Here is a 16,496-nt window from a genome sequence, read left to right on the forward strand (position 1 = left end):
CCTGACTGTGTTCTTTAAGCAATAGTATGATACCATTGTTAATTTCTTAGTTTTGGCAAAGGTACCATCGTTATTTAACATTAGTGGAAGATGGGCACAGGGTATATGAGAACTCTGTACTATCTTTGCAACTTTTCTGAAAATCTAAGATTATTTCAAAATTAAAAGTCTGTTAAAAAAAAAAAAAAAGAAAAAAGACTGTTGCTGCTCCCTGTCGCTCTGAGCGTGAAAACTCAACAGCCCATGTCATCTTTTGGGATGTTTTCTCCCTGAAGGCCAGCAGTGGAAACTCCAGCGCCCCCTAGTGACAGATGTAGGTGTGTGCACAGCAGTCGGCTCGCCCCACGGGCAGCCAGGATCCACGAACCCTTTGCATCTCCCTGCCCCCGCGCCCCCACCCCGGTTCAACCATCTGGAGTTTGTGCCCTCACTCTCTCATCTTAGAACCTAACCTGTTCTCGCTCTGTGACCCCACCTTTGGGCTGAGAGTCACTTAGGACCCTCTTAAATTGATTGCTTCCCAAGACCTGACCTAGAAGGCTGATTCAGCGGGTTGGAAATGAGACAGATGAGACCCCCAATACTGAGTAATTTTTCCCTCGTACCCCGAGTGATTCTCACTATTGGAGGCTGTTTGGTAAACGAACCATCTTCGTTTCAGTCCTGCTGTAGGATTAGGGCAGTAAAGTACCTCTCAGTGACTTTACCTCTAAGTGAACTTGGGAACAGACTACTGGTTAACAAATGGAATGTTCCTGAGGTTCCCGACGGTGCAGCTGATTCCTACTGCGAGTACATTATCCGGCAACTTTACCTTCCTCATCAGCAGGATGACTGGAGTGAGCGCGGCTCCAAACCCCAGAAACGTTCCGGCCACGGGAGCCAGACGAGGCACGTAACCCGGAGCCTGGACGACCCCGGAAGGGCGTCGGCCCGGCCCAGCCCTCCCCTGCAGGGACCATCCTCCTCCGCGGAGACTGGCAGCACAGTCTCCCTCAGGGTGGGGAGGATTTTTCTTCTACGAGATGCCCCGGCCAGGCGGCCCTGAGGCCAGAGAGCTGAGCACAACAGGCCCGACTTCCTGTCCTCTTCACGGGGCGCACGTCGGCACCAGTGAGAGTAGGGGGCGAGGTTGGGGACCCTGTCGCTGTGGGTTGCGGGCTGCCTTCCGAGCTGGACGCGGCCAGGCTCTCCTTGTTCTGGGGCCTGAGGGACTTCCCGGGGAAACATAACCGCGAACGTTTCTGAAGAGGGAGAATGTCTTCGGCCGCCCCCCGCCTGAAGAACTCCTTCTGGGTCGAAAATAGGCTGAGGGCCCTCCGAACTAAACACTTTGTTTCCGTAGGGAGGGGAGTGACTCGTCATAACACAACACCGGGCCAAGAGGTCAAGTCTCTTGCCGAGAGTCGTCCTCTCGGGGTACACATACAGCGGGGCGACCTGCAGGCGAAGACACCACCCTCCTCCCTCAACCTGAGGAGAGACCCATGCGCATGCGCAGAACCTTTCGGCGGCTCGGGCGGGGCTCTCGGGGGTGGGGCGAAGGTCAGTCACGTGGGCCGCGAAGCCCTCTCCGCGATTTCCCTACAAGGACTTGGGTCGCCGAGCCCCGCCCCCGGCCGGGCCCTGGAATGCGCGGAGGGGCAGACCCACAAGATAGACTCAACCATTTGCAAATAGGAAGGGGGGGTGAAACAGTTTACACTGTAAGACGAGGTGTAAAAATGACAGAAACTCAGTTATCAGACCCAGAGAATCATTACCCTTTCTACTGTGTTCTAAGCTGCCCGCTCGACACGTCCTTCCCGTGCACTCGGTAAAAACTGCGCCCTCTGAGCACATCGGCAACCCCCCTGCCCCGTCGCCCTGCCAGGCTCGCACTGTTAGCCGAGAATGGTGACTCCCTTCCTTCCGGTCCGCTAAGCGAAGGCCGGAAGTGTCGGTTTGTACAGTCTCTGGGAGTGGAAGGGAGTTGGTAGCGGCAGCTGGAGCAGCGAGGAGGGTCCAGAAACTCTCGGATTCTCGCGGCAGAGTTAGGGTGAGTGGTGCTCGCGGTCGGCCGCGGGAGGCCCGTTCCGAGGTGCATCCCCGCGGGGCGGCTGGGGTTGGCGGAGTGGTTAGCAGCGCTGCCGGGGGCGCACCTGGGCAGGTGTGCGTGCGGGTTCCTGGGTTTCGAGCCCACGGGCCGCTCCGGCGTCGAAGGCCGCGGCCGGAACCGGCCCGGACGCCAGCTTCGCTCGTTTGCCCAAACTTGGAGCTCGGGAAGTGTGGTTTAGCCTGCTGGCGCCGCGAGCTTGGGCGGCAGCCGGCCTGCGAAACCCGAGCCCCGCGGAGCTGACGCTGGGACTAAGTTTAGTTTCTAACGTAAACTTGCCCAATTCCACAGGGTTTGCACAAAAACTGTAGCCTGGTGCGGTCCCCTGACGCCCGCCCGCTGCAGCTGTTATTCCAGCTGTGTGGCTACGTTTAGTGGGAATAACCACCTCAAGTTCGCAACTTCAGCTGAGTATCCACTTTTGTAACTGGAGTGTTTTGATTTTTTTTTTTTTAAGTGATAGTTGGACAAACAGAAGTTTGGGGTTTAGTTTGAGGCTTCAGGAAAACTCCCAAAAAACTCCCTGTTACTCTGGGGTGGAGCCTCCGAGTTAAGTCCGTTTCTTAAAGTGTTTACTTTCAAAGTAGCTGAATTGGTTTATCAAAGAGTGTATCATTTCTTTACAGAACTTTGAAACAAATAAGCGTTCAGTTGAGATTTTAACTTAAGTGCAGAAAGTTGTACATCTAAACATGGAGAAAACGAGTGATTCTTAAAATTACTATTCTTTGTTTCATTGTTCTGGAAGGCTTTTGATGAAAACCCAGCAAGAAAAACTTTAAAAGGTGAGGCTTTACAGGCTAGTGAACCTCGACAACGAATTGCCTTTGTCAAGTGCTGAGAACTTTTTGGGTGTGGCAGTCTTAGAGGACTAATCCTACCTTCCACCGGAAGTTTACTTAGGAATTGAAAACTTGGTTAAGTTGGAACGGAAACACCAGCCTGAAAATATACTTTTCAAAAACTGTGGTTAGCACCAAAAAAGTATATAAACTTAGCTTGTAAAAAAAAAAAAAATACATTTATTAAATGAGACAGTAGATTTGGTCTGGATTGGAAAGTAGATGTTATGTGCCGTTACATTAGGAAGTGTTTCCTAAGATGGGAGTTTTTCATTAAAGAACATATATTTCCAGAGTACTATCAATTTGAGTGTTCTGTAGAAAGTCTTCAGATTAGTTTACATTTATTACCACTATAAATGCTGGGCTTTAGAGTTCTAACTAGAGTATTCTGGGCTTCCCAGGTGGCGCTAGTGGTAAAGAACCCAGCCGCCGATGCAGGAAACGACTTGGGTTCGATCCCTGGGTCGGAAAGATCCCCAGGAGGAGGGCGGGGCAACCCACTCCAGTATTCTTGCCTAGGGAATCCCATGGACAGAAGAGCCTGGCAGGCTACAGTCCATAGGGTCGCAAAGAGTGGGATGCGACTTAGCAACCTCAAAGTAATATTTGTGTGCGTGTGTGTGTGCGCTCTCCTCAGGATGGAATTCTCCAGGCAAGAATACTGGAGTGATTTGCCATTTCCTCCTCCAGGGGATCTTTCCGACCCAGGGACTGATCCCACATCTCCCTTGTCTCCTGCATTGCAGGCACATTCTTTACCGCTGAACCACTGGGGAAGCCAATATTGGTATGGGTTAATTCCATTTTATAAATAAAACCAGAGTATCTACAAATTATGAAAAGTCTTTTTGTTGCCCTTGGTGTGTGGGGAAAGCCTCTTTGAGGATCTTTATTTTCCATTTCTCCCATCACTTAATCTAGCCTAACTTTTTCCTGACATAGTTTGTATCTGTCCTTTTGTCATAACCTTGAATGATTCTCTTCCTATTTGATCCAGCTAGAAGGATAAATCCAGAAATTCATTACCACCAGCACTCCCCTTCTCTGATTAAGACAAGGTTCTGTAAACTGATTTTCCTTAACAGCCCTTGAACTGTTTTCATTCACTTTTTCTCATGCGTCTGAAATCTTTGTGAATTTCATAGAGGTTGACTCTGTAAGTCTCAGGGTTTTCAAGTTCCATACAACACAGAGTCCTTCACACCAAAGATCTTTCATTAAATGCCTCAAAAGTCTAGACTGAGCTTATGATGAGTGAAGACGTAACTTGGAAACCGTGGGTGCCTGCATAGCAATCTTCTCAATGTACATAAATAATCCTTAGGTTGATGTATAAAATATTTTCAGTTTTATTTTTCCCTAGCCTATAAGAGTTGTGCATTTGCTGAGGGCTTGTTATACGAAGAGAGTTACAGGCTGGCTTGTTTGGGGAAAGTAAAAGTGGACAGCATACTTGAATCATAGCAAGGAGGACAGTGACAGTATCTAAAGTGATCGGCTCCTTGGGATCATAGCACTGTTTCTCATTTGGCTCCCTCTCCACCCGAGTTAGGTGGCTCAGGTGATAATCTGCCAGCAATACTGGAGATCCAAATTCCATCCCTGGGTTGGGATTCCCTGGAGAAGGGAATGGCTACCCACTCCAGTATTCTTGCCTGGAGAATTCCATGGACAGAGGAGCCTGGAGGGCTACAGTCCATGGGATCACAAAGAGTAGGACGACTGAGTGACTAACACACATTACCGCCAGAGTTAACTCTACCTGTACTCTCAGTTTGGTAAGGGGAAAAAAAACAGCTTTTCCTTGTTTTGAAATAACTTGACAGCAAAGCTGAACTCCCTATCACTGAAAGGATCCAGATTTCTGGTGGGAGATAAACTCACAGATCAGAATCCAACCTCCTTGAAAAAGTAAAGGTCCATGTAGTAACTTGCCCAGTGTTATACTACCAAATTTTGATAGCATTAACTACTCTAATTTGTTAGGATTAAGACTAACATTTCAATTTCTTAATTCTAAGGATGTCTTGTAGCTTTTAGGGTTTTTCAAGTTCTTTCCCCCGCCCTTCCCCCCACCCATCCAGAAAAAACTTTAGAAACAAAGAACTTTTATGAATTCATAGTATTTGATAATCATGTACCACCTTTGAGTTATTTTTCATTTTTGTTACACATTGTTTTAACTTGAGAGTCATACTTATGGAATGAAAACTATGTAACTCATTTCATAAGTTGAACCAATCGTCTCATTTCTTCACAGTTGCCTCCCCAACTATATTTAAGTTCCTCAAAGAGAGCACACCTACCTTAACATTTCTTAATTCTTAAATGATAATCAGCATTCATGATGTTAGATACACATGAATGTAATTCTGCTGATCATATTAATGGTTAATAATTAAGGATCAGATGAGCTAAAGAAAAACTAACGGCATTGTCAGTGCTGACCCCCAAAATACCTTTATAACTTTAAAATATAATGTATTTACTTATTTAAAGAATGCATGATTAAAATGACTGATTTTAATTAAAGGCATGATTAAAAGAAAGACTAAATAGGAAATGTATCAAAATTCTAGAATGAAAGTGTGCGTGTGACTTTATAATCCAACCGAAGTATTTTTAAAAGGGTACCTAGAGAAACGATACTAAATTCAGTATTATGAGGTCTTGTGGGGTTAAAAAATCAGTTCTTATCAACCACTTGACCTGTCTTTTTCATCTGTTTGTTCTTAAAACAACTGACATTTGTGCATAGTTAGGGTAATACAATGTTGTCAAACAAAACAGACTATTTTTAAACACATGCTTTGTTTTGCAAAGACAGGGGCATACCTAAAATACTAAAGAGATGTGGACTGTTAAATATGTGCCACTCATTGCATCTTAACCACTAACTCAAGTCCTGGAGTCCATTTAGGAGAGGAAGAAATAATGTATGCTGTAACTACTTTTTTTAAAACTGCATTTAGACTAGAGGGGGGAATTACATACAGCTCTCTCTGTAGTTTAGATAATAAAGGGATTTGCTGCGTCCAGAGATGTTATAAAATGAAAATATCACGAAAGAGTAATTAAAGGAAACTTGGAAACCAGGGAGGAGCATACATCCTAACTTCTATGTCAAGTAGGGTATGGCTTACCAGCAGCTCATTCCAGTGCATGGCAGGAGTGCTATATTTGATGAATTGGAATTTGTGACTCTCCTTTCTGGAATTTCCTTCTAAAAATCTGAGAACAGAGTAAGCTTTAAAAAAAAACAAAAAAATTCAGGCATAGTCAGAGCTTTTCTAATTATTTCCATAATTGAATGTAGTTTGGCTGGCTGGTGTGGTGTAATCAAGGAAAGAATGTAAGAAATAAGTTTTAAAACTCATATGAAGCATTGTGTCACTTGGCAGTCCTGACATCTAGGTAGTTCATTCTTTGCAATCCACACACTTATTTTTAGAGCAAGGGCATAGTGTTTTGCTACATCATAGCTAAATGTTGTTTTCAGAACGTAAGCTTTAAAACTGTTGTCCTGGTCAGAGTGTGAAATCACTAGTGCCTATTTTAGACCTGCTTGAGAGAATATAACTGATTACAGTGTCTTAGTCTTGTGGGTTAGAGGTTTTGCTGACTGCCCTCGCCACCTCGGCTCTGAAGGATGGTATGGTAAAATTTTATTGCCTGATGACTGTGGGATTTTTAACTTCAAACAAATTGTTTATAGTCTCAAAGATTTAGTGTTGAAAGAGAATTATTAGACCTTATTTTTATTTTCAACCTAAAAGCTTTACGGGGAGAAATTTAGATTATTAGAGAGCAAAGGTAGTTTCCATATCTCTTAAAATGCTTTCCAAAACTTCTTAAAAACTAAATTGCTTTAAAAATTTTGTATTGTGCTCTGATTTTTGTTTAGAGGACTTAATCACTTCAGATGATTTGGCTTAGAAGATGAGTTAATGTTTGTCAGTACTGCATAACACTGAGATATAGAACTAACACTTTTTCTCCAGCGTCCTGACATCCTTTGTTTCTTGTTTTCTATATTGTTATTAAGCTGATGGATTGAGTTATTATCAGTCCTTAATCAGCTGTCCAGTAGTACTGGGGACAGGAAATCTTGTTGATAATGCTCTGAGCTTTGAATTAATCTTGGTGGTAATTTGGAACTTGAAATTAGTAACAGACTGTTTACTAAATGTCACAGCTACTAAGGATGACTGAATTTAAAAGATGAGTCTGGTTTTTCTATTTGTAGATTGATCCTCTGAGTAATGGTAGCAATTAGTTGACAGATTTTTGCCAAGTGATACTGTCCCGTGAAATAGTTTTTAAACCCATCTCTCAGTGGCGCAAATATCTGTGGAAGGCTGGTTCAATTTAGTTTTTGCTATTTCTTGTATTTCCCCTCTTTGTTAGGATTTAACTGCCACCATGTCAAGCAAAAGAGCAAAGACCAAGACCACCAAGAAGCGCCCCCAGCGCGCGACCTCCAACGTGTTCGCCATGTTTGACCAGTCCCAGATTCAGGAGTTCAAGGAGGCCTTCAACATGATCGACCAGAACAGGGACGGGTTCATCGACAAGGAAGATTTGCATGACATGCTTGCTTCCCTGGGTAATGATCAGTTTTAATATTAATAAATCAAACAATTTCCAGAACAACCTTTTCTATTTATTTTTGAAGTCTTAAAAGTTTTGTGAAGCCAATCTAGTGATGTTACAGTTCACTGAGATTCAAAATCTGGAGCATTGTTTCCCAAAGTAAGGTCCTTGGACCACCTGCAGATTTCTAGCCAAGTCTCAGAATCAGGCTGGAGACCAGCTGTGTTTGTGTGTGTGTGTGTGTGTGCACGTGCATGCATGTGCTGCAAACTCTGATCGTGATTATGAAAGCAGTGTTATTCCTCCTGACATCCCAGCGGAATAGCACACAGTCTCCAGACTCTTAATACAGACCCTTTTCCTCGAGAAGACTTTTTTCCAAATAGTTTTACTATCTTGAACACAAATAGCAAACTGTATAAATGATCATCTGTCACGTCAAAATGTTTACCATGATGCATTTTGTGATGTGATTAAAATTATGACCCTCTGTTTTTGTTTAGGAAAAAATCCAACTGATGAGTATCTGGATGCTATGATGAATGAGGCTCCAGGTCCCATAAATTTTACCATGTTTCTCACGATGTTTGGTGAAAAGTTAAATGGAACAGATCCAGAAGATGTCATCAGAAATGCTTTTGCTTGCTTTGATGAAGAAGCAACTGGTAAGTCTGAGGTAGCCTTTAATTACCAACTGATTATTGTTTGGTTATAGCAGCTAAAATATATAACTTGAAACATGATGATATGTAACACCCTCAGGTTTATACCAGATCTGTTTTGGGGGACAGGTTTCACCTATGGCATGTTAGGTACTCACTTCACTGCCTCTGCCCTTAAATATTTAATTCACAATTTAATAGGTGAATTTGGAACTTCTTTAGGAAACTTCTATTACTCCTTTACTAGAATAATCCCACAGGGGTTAGGCACTGTGTGTCAAATGAATATCTTTTACAGGAGCAATCTTGGGGAAAAGTGTAGATTGTTGTAGGTGGTGGTGTCAGTATGGTCCTATGTTGGTTTATCCAGGTACCTCTCTGCTCTGAGATTGTTTAGATTTGGTATCTGCAATCAGTTGCCCTGGTTTCATAATCCTCTTCTGCATAATAGCTGTCTGATTTCAGGCAACTTCTCTAAGGCTCTTATCAGTAAGATGGACTGTAATATTTCCTACCTTGTGTGGTTGTTGTGAAGATTAAATGAGGGAATGAAATAGTAGCTTACTGCCTGCATAAAGTGGACTCCCAAAGAAACCCAAAGGCTAGCTACATGAATGCCTGCTCCTTTGGCAGAAGTGTATATAAGAGAAAAAAATAAGGGGGTAACTCACATGGCAAGATTTTTAAGAAGGAAGGCACACCCTTTGGTTACACAGTATTTGGACTAGTTTAAACAGTCCCAAGTGTTATATGTGGGGATAGAAGCATAGTCTCTCCACTCTGGCTTTGAAGGCATCCCACAATAGGGCCTCATCTGACCTGACTACCCTCTTGACTTTTGCATCATCTTCCCAACCTTGTTCCAGTCTCCATGCATTGTTGCCTTGACATATCTTTGCCATTTCTGCCTCTGCCTTCCTTCTCACATCACCTCCTTCCCCTTGAAATAAAAAATTCTGAACAGTTATTTCTGGAACCAGTAGGGGAAGGGCAGGCAGAAGAGACTTTTTTTCTTGCCAAAAACTTTTGTATGTTAATTTTTTTTTTTTAAACAGTGAACATGTGTTACTTTTTTTAGTGGAAGAGAATAAAACCATTAAAGTAAAGTGTCTTATCTGTTCTTCAGAGTCATCTCAGTGGTCACATTCTTAATAGAGCCTTAGTTGTGTTTTCGTACTGTTTTTTCCCGGCCTCTGGGAAAACTTGAAAAGCTCTTGCTTCTCTCCACCCCCACCGTGGTTTGCTGTGTCTCTGCCCACACGCGTTCTGCCTGCGCTCAGGCTTGGCTTGTGCGCGTGTGTCCAGTCCTCAGTCTCCCGCTCTCGGTGCATCTGCAGCAGCAGCATGTTTCTTTTTCATAACCCCTCCCGGCTCCTGTCACAGTCCCTGCACATAGTTGATTTGTTTACATGGTGGTTGAATGACTTGGCTAAAGAGGAGGATTTATTTCTAAAATCTAAAAGTCTAAGATTTAGAGAACATTTTTTTTTTTTTTTAAATCTAGGGTTGAGTTAGCAAAAGAACCCATAAATTTAGAGTTTCTTTTGTGAACTGACCTTACCCTTTAAATTAATTTTATAGGAAATATATCAGTGTTTTAGCTTAATTTCCACACACACAAAGAAGTTACCGTAAAGTAGAAACGATGAATTTCAAAAATCTCTGTGCTTGAATTGTCATTTAGTACCTTTGGATTACTACAGGAGTGGGTATCGATCATGATTGCTAATGGAAATTACTCTTTAGTCCAGTGGAAATTACTTAGGGAGTCTTTTTAAATATCAGTGTCAGGGTGGCCTCTGGGGTTGTTTTGAGCTCCCTGGATGATTCTGATGTGCAGTCAGGTTTCATGAGACCCCTGCTTGCACAGGTCCAAAGTAGAGAACGTTCCTCTCTGCTCACTGTTAGGCTCCAGTGCCTGTCCCAGCATCTGTGACATAGTTAATGCTCAACTATCTACTCGGTGGTTTTGCACTGGGCCTAACCATATTTGTTACTGAATCTAAAAGTAGACTTGTTTTTTAAAATTTAAATCTCATTTTGCATGTTTTAAAAAGGTAAAGTGAAGTGCCTGAAGTAACATACCTTGTTAAAACCGGACCTCACAACTTCAGTATTCTTTCCACTGAAGCATTTTACCAATGTTTATGATGATTTTAGGGCTTCCCAGGTGGTTCAGTGGTAAAGAACGCACCTGCCAAGCAGGAGTCATGGGTTTGATCTCTCGGTCTGGAAGATTCCCTGGAGAAGGAAATGGCAATCCACTCCAGTATTCCTGCCTGGGAAATCCCATGGACAGAGGGAGGACTACAGTCCATGGGGTTGCAAAAGGGTTGGACACGACTTAATGCCTAAATAAGAACAATGATGATTTTAGTGTATTTGCTTGTAGAAGAAGTGTGATCATACATGGTATGTTGAGGAAGCGTCATACTTCATGGCTTCTGGTTAGACATAGGATTAGCTGTTGTTACTAAGAGATTGGGAGGTTGTTGTCGGTTGAGGTCAGTAGAGCAGAGAAGGTTAATATCACTAAGCAACGGAGCATTTTCTAGGCAGCTGTGCTGAGGCTGGCTTAGCCATGTCAAGACTATATTTCATACATTTGCATGCTTATAGTCCTTAACGTAAACTCTGTGCTTAGTCAATTGTAGGTGCTCCTTGTAATTATTCCTCAGGGGAGTGTCTCTTCTGATCTCCGTTTCTTTATTCTTCAGGCACCATTCAGGAGGATTACCTGAGAGAACTGCTGACCACAATGGGAGACCGGTTTACAGATGAGGAAGTGGACGAGCTGTACAGAGAAGCACCTATTGACAAAAAGGGGAATTTCAATTACATCGAGTTCACGCGCATCCTTAAGCATGGAGCGAAAGACAAAGACGACTAAAAAGAACTTCAAACTCCAGCCAAACGTTCCTTGTTGCCACTCTGGGTATTTCTGAGACTTTCTCTTAGAGCCTGTTGCATGCCCTTAGCTTTACAGCTTCTGCCTTTCTTGTTGTATTTATTCTCAGCCATTTGGGGCACATGCATCTCTATAATCAGACTGGATGTGGGACTTCTTGTCATTTTAAGAATAGAAAATAGGGTAATTTAACTTACCAGCTGCCGTCTACCCTCCCCGCCCCCAGTAACTGCAGTCTACAGAGTCAATATATTTTTTCAGAGAAGGTTATTCACTCAATTTTTTCTGAACCATAATTAAACTTTATGATAAAAACTTACTTGTTTAAAACTTTTTTATTTACCAAAATTGACTTTTATTGGTCTTGGTGCATTATCTAAAGAAGGGGTAGTAAGGCAAATCCTAGAAAATGATATATATGGTTGTTATACTTACCCCTTACTCCTTCCAGGTTTCCTAACAGTTCTATTTACTTTATTCAGTCTTCCCCTCCTTTTAAAAAATAATCCAATTTTTAACTGCCTTCATGGAGTTTCTGCACTTTGCATTTTAAAATAATTTCCTATAGAATTTGCATATATATACATATATGATAGCTTCGGTAGCTTTAAATCCTAAAGTTCAATATTGAACCTGCCAGCATCCCTCCAAATCTGTTCTAAGCTTTTTGTACATTCCTTCATGTCGTTTAAAACTAGACCAGGCCACTGAGAGCAATTTTACTTTGTCCTAATTTTTAAAACTGTTTTAACCCCCAAAGGTTCTATGGAATGCTTTTATCAAAAAGGCAGATTTTTCTGTATTGCATTTCAAAGTGTTGGAAATAGAGGGTTTGTTTTTTTTTCTGTATGTAGTTTCTTTTTAACACGGTCCCTGTTGAAACACCGTGTTTATTTATGCAGAGATTCACATGAGTTCATGGGCAAATCTTTGACATTCCTGACCTGCCCACAGTCAGAACAGCTGAAGCTACATGCCTGGGAAAGTGAGATCATTATTTCAATCCTAAAAATAACTTCTGCTGTTTGCAGGAATGCAGGACTGTTTTCAGAGTTAATCAGGAAATGGTAGACAGTTTCATTTACTTTGGGCTTCAAAAATCTGACTCTTGAAGATTCGTGAGTTTAAGAAAGATCTTGAAACACTGGGGGAAAGTTAGGTGGGAAGAGTGGATGGACAATTAGGCTATGAAGATGAATAATGGACTGTTACTCATAATTTTATACTACTAATAACAAGACTATGCTTGGACAAAACTATTACCTCAGTGAACATGCAATTACTGAATGCCTTTAGGGCATAAGACCTTCACACTCAACAGAATAGGTGAGCTGGATTCTTTTACCTCATGAGGCCAGCTTTACAGAACAGGGTTGGAAGGACCAGTGATGAGACTGCTCCTTGCGCCTTTTAAGATTAGGCTCTTAGTACCTGCCTTAACTCTTGCCTTTAGAGTGTTCCTGAATTTCATCAATGGTTTAAATAAGCAAAGTACTTTTTTCAGGCTATAGCCATGATGCTGAAATTTTGTTTGTTGAACTAAATTTACATTTCAACTGGAAAAAAAATCACTTCTGCTTTGTTAACAAATTTCCAGTGAAGAACAAATAACACTGTTCCCATACTGGGAGGGAAAAAAGTAGCCTCATCTACTGAAATGATCTCTTGCAGTGTCTCCATTTCCATTTCAGATAACTGCTCAAAGAACCAGCCACCATTAGAAACAGTGGATGGTCTCCCCTGAATGAAATGTCTCCTCATTTAGTAACAGCATTCTCTACGTGGAAAGTAGGCTTTGCATAATTAAGATGATTGTCAGTAAAACGCTAAAGCGTGTACTCCAACAGTGAGTGCGTTTGTTAGAAAAACCAGCCTCCATGATGAAAAGCCATACTTAAGAAACCACTGCAAAACTTCTGATGAAACCAGCCTAATGGGGGCAGCCTCCTTACCCAATTGCTTATGGTGACAGTGTCATTCCGACTCCAGGGCCCTGACTTGACTTGATTGAAGAGCCTCTATGCCTGGTTGAGAGCAGCAGTTTTTGAGTGCTGCTGGAAGAAACAGGAACAGGCCTGCCTTTATGAGACAAGTGAAAGCAAATTATGAAAAGGAAAGGCAACCATTTTTTACAAGGAATGAGGAAAGAGCCACAAGAGTTATAACTAGACTACAGGGTGTGCTGGCAAGTTGTAAGGAGGATCAGATAGATGTTGAAAGGGGCTTGGACAGTAGATAAAGCCACAAACACAGTGTGATGGAAACCAGGTGAATAGTTGGAAGAGTGAGCAGGTTAGTCAATAGTGTTAAGCCACAGAAAAATCAAATATGGCAGAGTTTAAAGGAGGCCACTAGATTTGGCAAGTCAGTCACTTCTGCTAGAGCTGTTAGGTAGAGTTTTGAGTGCAGAATTCAATGTAGCAGGAGACAGGGACAGTGTCTAGGTTTGGGGTTCAGTCCAGCTGCATTTTAACATTGTTCATGCTCCATCATGGCTTTATAACCTTAAGAAAGTTATCTGACCCCCTCAACCTCTGTTCATTTGTAAAATGGAAGTAATGCTCTTGGTTCATAATAGGAGCATAATCTATGAATATATAAAGCAGCATTTTTGTGATTAGGAGCAGTATGGGTTTTAGAGTCAGACTTGGCTGAGTGAATTCTGCCAATAACAATCTGCCAGTCTGTTATTTGATGAGCTTTGTGTCCTTGGGCAGGTCACCATAAGTGTCAGTTTCCTCACCTGTTTAACAGGGACAGTACCCTCTATGTTTGTAGTAAAAGTAGAAACAGTAAAGCTAAATGGTTTGGCATCCGGTAGGTATTCAGATTGTGGTTATTCTGTTTACCAGCAGGAGCTGTTTGGCAGTGGGAGAGGCTTATAGGAAAGGCAGGACCACAGGGCATTTCTTTAGAGAAAAAGTGAATGAAACCAAAGGAGTGATGTCTAACAGAAGGAAAGAGAACCTAGATCACATGTTGTAGGATTATTCTTAGAAAAATAAAAATGGATAGTGCTCCCTCTGAAAACAGCAAAGGGTAGGTAACAGGAGTTAATCATAGTTGGAGATTAAAAGGCTGAGGTTAGTAGTCTACAGTGGTTTGATAGTAAATTATCTCAAACTAGAATTTTATTGAAGAGTTGTTATTAGTATTTAATGAGAATATACATAAAAATGTGTGGTATAGAGTATGTCCTTAAACAGTTTACTTTAGATTTCCAAATAGGTCCAGTTTGTCAGAATTGTTTGTATCTTTCTAGGTCCTCTTTAAGTGTACAAGTTCTTGATTTCCTGCAACCCTGGTTTTTATCTTTGCTGTCCTGAAAGTATTGCTGGAGCTCATCTTTCAACAGCCAGTTTTCCCAAGTCCCTGTATCTTTTTATCCTAGGTTTCTGTGTGACTGCTCAAATTACAGGCATCATAACTTCTATATTAATCTACATACATTTTATAACTGTCATAAATACACAACTTGCTTTTTAGTTTAATGTATCTTAAATGGTCATATTTTGGCATACCCACGATTTTTGTTTTAAGTGTATTACCTATTTTTAAACCATTGTTTTTAATGACCACAATAAATTATTTTTGATAAGGGTATGCCATAATTAACCATTTCCCAATCACTGGATACTTATTCAACTTTTCATTAATAAACAATAAATTTTTCAAGTTTTTCTTTTGAATCTAGAGAGAACAGTGTACCCTAGGATTATTTTTTTGAACAGTGCTAGCCAGTAGAAATTTCTGTGATGATGGAAATGCTCTGTGCTCTCCAATAAGGATACTAGGTCACACGTGACTATTGGGCAGTTAAAATGTGTCTCAAGTAACTGAATTTTTAAATTTACATTTAAATAGCCACACATGGTTAGTGACCATGGTGTTGGAAAGCACAGTTCTAGAAACAGATACGGAGATCAAAGACAGTACAGTCAGGGCATCTCAGCTATGATCTTAATTAAGGTGGCCAGGGTGAGGACTTATGGGATGGTTAATAGCCCACACTAGAAGAGCTCTGTGACAAAGACCTCAGAAGTCAAAATGTTATGATGAATGGGAAAAAATTTAATTATTGGACCAAAGGGGAGACTGCAGCTGAGAGAAATTTTAGAACCAGATGTGACTTCTCAGCAATTGGTTTCAGACTCTAGAGAAAATGCATTCAATTAAGGACCTGGGGTCAGTGCTACTCCAGGGAGGATGCTGGGTGATTACTAGGAATGCAGATACTTGCCCTACCCTTGACCTGAATCTGCACAGGGGGTGGCGGGGGGGTGAGGGGTGTTGGGCTTTTTTAGGAAGCCCACACGTTTTTCTTATTGGTGCTACTGTTTTAAGAACATCTGGTATAGAGTGCTGAACACAAGGTTCCTATGACCTAGGAATTTCTAATCAAAGATTCCTCGATTTCTTGATCACTTTCCTAGAATATAAAAAACTCGATTGTTCTCCCTAGCATCCAGCACACGTTGAGGCAACAGTGCTCCACAAACGGTTGCCTTCTTATCTCCCTTTATCCAGAAATAGTTTTATCCGTCTATAATATTCCAAGAGCTTCCCTGTTAGTTCAACTGTAAAGAATCGACCTACAATGCAGAAGACTCCGGTTTGATTCCTGGGTCAGGAAGATCCCCTGGAGAAGGGAACGGCTACCCACTGCAGTATTCTTGCCTGAGAAATCCCATGGACAGAGGAGCCTGGCGGGCTACAGTCCATGGAGTCACAAAGAGTCGGATATGACTGAGTGACTTTCATAATATCCCAAGGTTGAGGGAATATGAAGGCTAGGACAAAACTGGAGTAATGCATTTTGGTGGTGTCCTTTGTTTTGACCAAGAGTATGGTATGAAACGTGTGCGCTTGTATGTGTTGTATGTAAGTTTGTACTGCAGTGAATCAAAGGAAAGCAAATAACTTGAATAAAGCTTTCCCGTGGTTGGAAGGAGAAACTGTCCTGGTCAGGGCGCACACCTGATAGATAACGTGCGGATTAAGACAGGAGAGATGATAGAACTCGGTCTGGGCGTGCAGTTTGTAAAGAAAGCGCTTTCCTGCAGGCGGGCACCGCTGGCCGCCGCCCTGTTAACCTTCCCCAGTGTGACGTGGGACGGAACCTGAAAAACTGCTCGTTTTATCTGAAACTCAAGTGTAACCAGGCGAGGTGTACTTTTATCTGCCAAGTGACAACCCTGGGTGGGCGGCGCCCTGCGACCCCCGAACCTAGGGCTCGCGCCGGCCCGGGAATACGGAAGGACTGCGGGACCTGCTGCCGAAGGCGGGGGCGGAGGGCGGGCCGCGGGGCCCCGGCCGCGCCGTGCCCGCTCCGGACCTCACGGCCCGCGAGACACAGCGAAAACCCAGGCCGCGATGGTCGGCTCCAGTCCCAC

General features: G+C 42.5%; 2 protein-coding genes across 4 annotated transcripts in view; one reads left to right on the top strand and one right to left on the bottom strand.

Annotated features, from left to right (window-relative positions):
* The window catches only part of MYOM1 (myomesin 1), a 147,019-nt gene extending 145,521 nt beyond the window's left edge, over positions 1 to 1,498 (bottom strand). The window contains exon 1 of the mRNA XM_061131273.1: positions 815 to 1,498. Within this exon, the coding sequence (XP_060987256.1) occupies positions 815 to 962 (148 nt within the window). The 5' untranslated portion in view covers positions 963 to 1,498. The remainder of the gene's footprint in view (positions 1 to 814) is intronic.
* LOC133047775 (myosin regulatory light polypeptide 9) lies at positions 990 to 14,778 on the top strand. 3 transcript variants are annotated; one of them, XM_061131274.1, is made up of 4 exons: positions 1,897 to 2,038; positions 7,348 to 7,546; positions 8,037 to 8,198; positions 10,913 to 14,778. In XM_061131274.1, exons 2-4 carry the CDS (start codon positions 7,363 to 7,365, stop codon positions 11,083 to 11,085), a joined length of 519 nt encoding a protein of 172 aa, XP_060987257.1. In that variant the 5' UTR covers positions 1,897 to 2,038; positions 7,348 to 7,362; the 3' UTR covers positions 11,086 to 14,778. The 3 variants fall into 3 exon arrangements, 2 of the variants coding, with proteins under 2 accessions (XP_060987257.1, XP_060987258.1); XM_061131275.1 differs by lacking the exon at positions 1,897 to 2,038 and adding an exon at positions 2,864 to 2,880; XR_009690840.1 differs by lacking the exons at positions 7,348 to 7,546; positions 8,037 to 8,198; positions 10,913 to 14,778 and adding exons at positions 990 to 1,113; positions 2,844 to 2,881 and having other exon boundaries at positions 1,346 to 2,038.
* Positions 14,779 to 16,496: the final 1,718 nt, after the last annotated feature.

This window comes from Dama dama, chromosome 27 (genome assembly GCF_033118175.1).
Source record: "Dama dama isolate Ldn47 chromosome 27, ASM3311817v1, whole genome shotgun sequence".
NCBI lineage: Eukaryota > Metazoa > Chordata > Mammalia > Artiodactyla > Cervidae > Dama > Dama dama.